The sequence below is a fragment of the Rhodnius prolixus genome, unplaced genomic scaffold (genome assembly GCF_049639745.1).
Source record: "Rhodnius prolixus isolate KJV_2025 unplaced genomic scaffold, Rpr scaffold_1, whole genome shotgun sequence".
NCBI classification, from domain to species: Eukaryota; Metazoa; Arthropoda; class Insecta; order Hemiptera; family Reduviidae; genus Rhodnius; species Rhodnius prolixus.
This window is the reverse complement of record NW_027411581.1, coordinates 49882607-49887348: the sequence shown is the minus strand read 5'-3', so window position 1 is coordinate 49887348 and position 4742 is coordinate 49882607. Positions and strand designations below refer to the sequence as shown.

The 4742-nt window shown below is 32.1% G+C and overlaps 1 protein-coding gene across 1 annotated transcript; it reads right to left on the bottom strand.

Moving 5' to 3' along the window:
• Positions 1-642: 642 nt before the first annotated feature.
• LOC141461556 (uncharacterized) lies at positions 643-1311 on the bottom strand. The gene is made up of 2 exons (XM_074142708.1): positions 1147-1311; positions 643-1055 (listed from the first exon to the last, which is right to left on the bottom strand). Exons 1-2 carry the CDS (start codon positions 1165-1167, stop codon positions 840-842), a joined length of 237 nt encoding a protein of 78 aa, XP_073998809.1. The 5' UTR covers positions 1168-1311; the 3' UTR covers positions 643-839.
• Between the last annotated feature and the right edge of the window lie 3431 nt (positions 1312-4742).

Genomic DNA, 4742 nt, shown 5'->3' with positions numbered 1-4742 from the left:
TTCTTTTAACTAACCATTTTCACCAACAGTGTAACAATAATATTAATTTGAGTATTCAGTTTTTTTTTTTATTTTCATTTTAATAATAGTATTAAATCGTTTATTAAGCTATTTTGCGCTATTACTCGCAAGTAAAAGAAAAGTCAATTGCTTCAAAACTCGGGAGTTGTTATTGCATGAGTGGTTTGCTTGTATTATGATTATGAGAGTATTGCATGTGCAAGATTGGCTAGTCCACTTTTCTAGAGTGTTGGCTGGAAAATATTGTCCATGGCGATTAAAGGAAAAGTTATTGGGAAGTGTGATGGGATTTTTACAGTTAATGAGACAGGATTGCTTATTTTAGAAAGAAAATTAGGTATATTATATTCTTCACCTGTCAGAAAATGTAGCTTATATTTTACGGAGAGACAGTTACCGTTGATTTTGAACAATTTCTATTAACTTCATCACAATAAGACCAGATAGGATCAGACCCTTTTATACTTTTCAGCAGAACTTTCACGTTGAAGATAGAGAAGAAGGATCGGTCGTGTTTGATTGGAAAAACCTGCCAAACAAAACGTTAATGCTCCTAGTTGGATAATAACATCCATACAAACTGTTTGGGAAAAACATGTTTGAATTAGCCACACTGAAAGATCCAAGGTGAGTTTTTGAAGTTTATTGAAAATACATTAACCTCTGCAATTTCGACTTTGATAATTTAAAAAATAAACACAGAATCCAGGCTTGTAAAAGAAAAATTGGTGTTAATTGAGTTGGAATTGAGAGCTTCAAAAAACGAATCAACAATAATGCAATGATAATTCATTAATGAAAAACGAAGAACATAATGATTAGAGATAGTATGCAGCTGGATAGCCAGTAAGCAAAGGTGCCGCAGCAGCGGGAGCCGCTACCAGAGGTGCAGCTGGTGCAGCAGCTAACAGTGGAGCGGCCAGGGGCGTGGCGAGGCTGTGGTCTATTGAATGAGCAGCATATGATGACCCGTAGGTAACGACTGGAAGCACAGCACTGTGCACTGCAGCAACCATCACCACCAGCAAGATTATCTAAGCACCATGTAATTATAATAATCTCTTGCTCCCAAATTTTAAATCACACAATTAAAAGAAAACAAAGATTTAAATAAGAAGTACTTACCAAAGTTGTATACATAGCCATTGTTGTTGTAGTGACGTTAGTTAGTAACCGACTATTGTCTATACAAAGCCAAACTTGATGTATATATAGTTTAGAAATGTAACAAAAGAGAAGGCTAATTGCTTATTCTAAGGATGGTCGCAGTGTACACTGCCAGCTACTTTGACCACATTGCACAAGTGTGGCACAATTCAATACACTAGGTTCATCTGCACTCTATGCCAATGTTAAAGAAATACGGGGTTGAGTAATCTTTTAAATTATGTCCTCTTAATTTGGCAGCTAGTCCAGCGACACTATCCTCAGAATTTGGCAATTAAGAAAGAGCAAACAAGTTTTTAGCAGAAATTAGTAAAGTGTGCTAGGATTTAATTCATTTTGTTTAGTTAATAATTTGCCATACAGCTCCGCAAAGGACCAATTGCCACTTGCTCCTGCCTTTTTTTAAAGATAGGATTCGATTCCGGAGGAGTTTAAAAATGGATATCAAGATAGAGAGAACAAATTTAGGAAACAGTCAGTAGGCAGTGCTTGTGGTAGCAATATAAATCTGCCCTAAAACTATTTATTTCGTGAATTCTTAAAACTTCAATTAACTACTTAATCTGATCTGCATGTCTTTGAATTCTTTTAATAGTTTATTAATTTTGAAAGTGGTAAGTATTTATTTTGCAATGTTCAAAATTTGGAAATATCCTTCTCATTTAAAATTTTATAAGTTACCCATAGTTCCAATGTTCATTAAAAGTTCAACATTCAGTGCGAATGTTTGTCTATACAAGAGTAGCATAGGTCAACTAGTTAGACTTCGTCCAATTAATAATGCCAGAGGAAGAGACAACTGGTTGAATACATGCAATTAAAAAACGCATGTAGGACAGTCAATGTTCTAGATGGCAGCACTACGCAGACTGTTTCTTGTCAGATGTGTGAGGTGCGTGCAAACTAACGATCAGATTAGTTTTGTAGATTTTTATTTTTTGCGGAAGTATCTCATAATTAATTGCTAACAGTTATGTGTTTTAGTTTTCTCTGAAATTTAATGCTTTAAGCTTGTGTACTGATATAGTGCGCTTGGTTCAGTATTGATCATTTATAATTTATTGACAATAGTGGATAAGGAAAATATATAATTAAGCAAACATTTGAGAAAACATGAGTTCGCACAATGTGAAGAAGATATTTTTTCTTCTTGCCTTATTAAATTCATTCAAGTTTTCTCACAGTTTCTGAGACTTCCTTTTATATATTTGAATGCATTTTTAAGATCTATGAGTCTAACTGGTCTTCTATAATCAAGGAGAGAACGTTGAAATAAAATAAGTCTAATTAAATCCAGATAATTTTATTTAAATAAAAACCAACAACCAACAGAAAAACTCAATGTTTTAGTCATCCTCAAAGGAGTATCAATAAAAAAATAATAATAATCGTCTACGACAAATCTTGTTCCTTTAAAAATATATGCAATTACAAAAATATCAATTACAATTGATAAATTAATTATTTTGCCCTGGAGCGAAAATTTGTCAAGCGAGATAGCCTCTTCGGGTATTCCAGCCTAATTACACAAACAAAACTAATACCCTAACAACAGAAGGCAGTTAAAATTTTTGTTCAGCTTACAGTGAAGTAACTAAACTATACTGAATAAAACGAAAACTTATTTTTCGATTGTGACATCTTTAATAGTGATTTTTTTTTAGACCACTTCAAGAACGTCAATTCTTATGCTTATTTTATTAAATCAAATCTTCTCTAAAATTTAATTTGTTTAATAATACGAACTTTTTACCAAAAACGTCTCAAAATTGCTTTCATTTTTCATCAAATTAAACTCGTTTACTTATCTCAGATTAATTAAATAAACTGTAGATTTATTTCTTTTGCTAGTGCCATTCATTTCAGTATAGTTTAGGTTAAGTAGAAAAGTTAGGTATATTGTCTTATGAGGATATTTGCAGGTCCGAATTTAATTGTAAATCCCAGCTACCCGCTCTTTTTACTTTCTTCAACTTCAAACAAATATCATTTGGTTTTAAAGACATAAAACTTACTAGCAAAACTCATTATGGTATTTATTATATATTTATATTATTTTCGATGGCATTTATGAGCGGAACTAAAGTCATTTTAATATTATAATAAAAATAATAATTAGGCGCAGCTTCATGCATTATTTTCCTTAAAAAACTTTATGACCTGTCCGGAAAACTCTTAGAAATGAGTAAATGCGCAAGGTATTGTTGACTAAGACTATAATGTTCGAAAGTATAATCTTCTAATAACAGAGGAAACCTCGAATTTAATATACTTAGTTAATTTCTATAGCATGAGATTTATGTAATAGATGGAAAACATTACCGTAGTTCCTTTCGTATAAAGCGCGCCTATCTTGAATTTCCTAAGTAATATATTAAAAAAAAAAAAAAAATTGAAAAATGATATCCAATTTTGCAATTGTAATTATTCATTATACCGGAAAAGGGGGGGGGACAGGAATTAAAGTGTAGGAAATGTTTTATGTCTAGAGTACACGTGACTTTTGAACTTCAAAGACAAAAGACACGTTTTATTAGCCAGAGTTGAAGTTAAAGAGGGTAGTAGATTTATTAACTCTTAAAAAAAAAAAAATCTTATTAAAAATGTCATGACGACATTGGATTGTTATGTAACGCGTAAAGAAATTTTCTCTTAACCAAATAACTCAAAATTAGGCTATTGAGGTGTTGACTTACACGTACATTGTGAGAGATAACTTGTTAATTTTTCACACAGAACGCATTTGTATCCAGTGATTTGTTTGTCGCAAGCTGTGACATCACTTGTTGCAATTAAGAATCTGCGATCTGGTTTTTTGTAGCAGATAAACCCCAGAAACTAAATTTTTTTCAATTATTTATTTGATAACGACTTCTAGCATCCCGTTTCGTAGGAGATAATTATTTAGTCTACTTCAGGCTCCTTTCTTCACTAGTTTTCAATGCTCTATAGCAGTACATTCATAAAGATTTCTCAATAATAAACGGCAATGATATCACGACATTGCTGAAATATTCCTGCGGGGGCTACCCTTTATGATAGAATGGTTTTTTGATATCCTGAAAACTACTATAATTAAGAAAGAAATGCCATTTTAGTCGAACCAATATTTATAAGAATTTCTCGCTAAACTTACAATAAACAGTAAACAGAATCAATTCTTGCTGTTTTCTTTCCTGCCCACGAAATCCTCGAGGTCTCAGTTGCTAGATAACATGACATCCATCATATCCATTTTGCTTCTCAAACGAGCAAAAAAGAAGATAATAAATCGAAATATCACCTTTAGAAATTTCGGAAAAGATTTATATTTGTGGGGATTTATGAACAATTTTTTATAAATTCATCAAATGAATTTGGTTTGGATAACACTGAAGTAAACAAGAATTAGATTTTGATTGATCCTTCACAATTTCTAATAGATTTATATGAATTGTTAAGGAGATAAGATAAGAAACGAAGGGATTGTATTTACTACAGTTCACAGTATGTTTTGCTAGAGGGCATACATGAAACCAGAGCTATAAATAGATCTCTGAAGGTGCTTGGTGTAC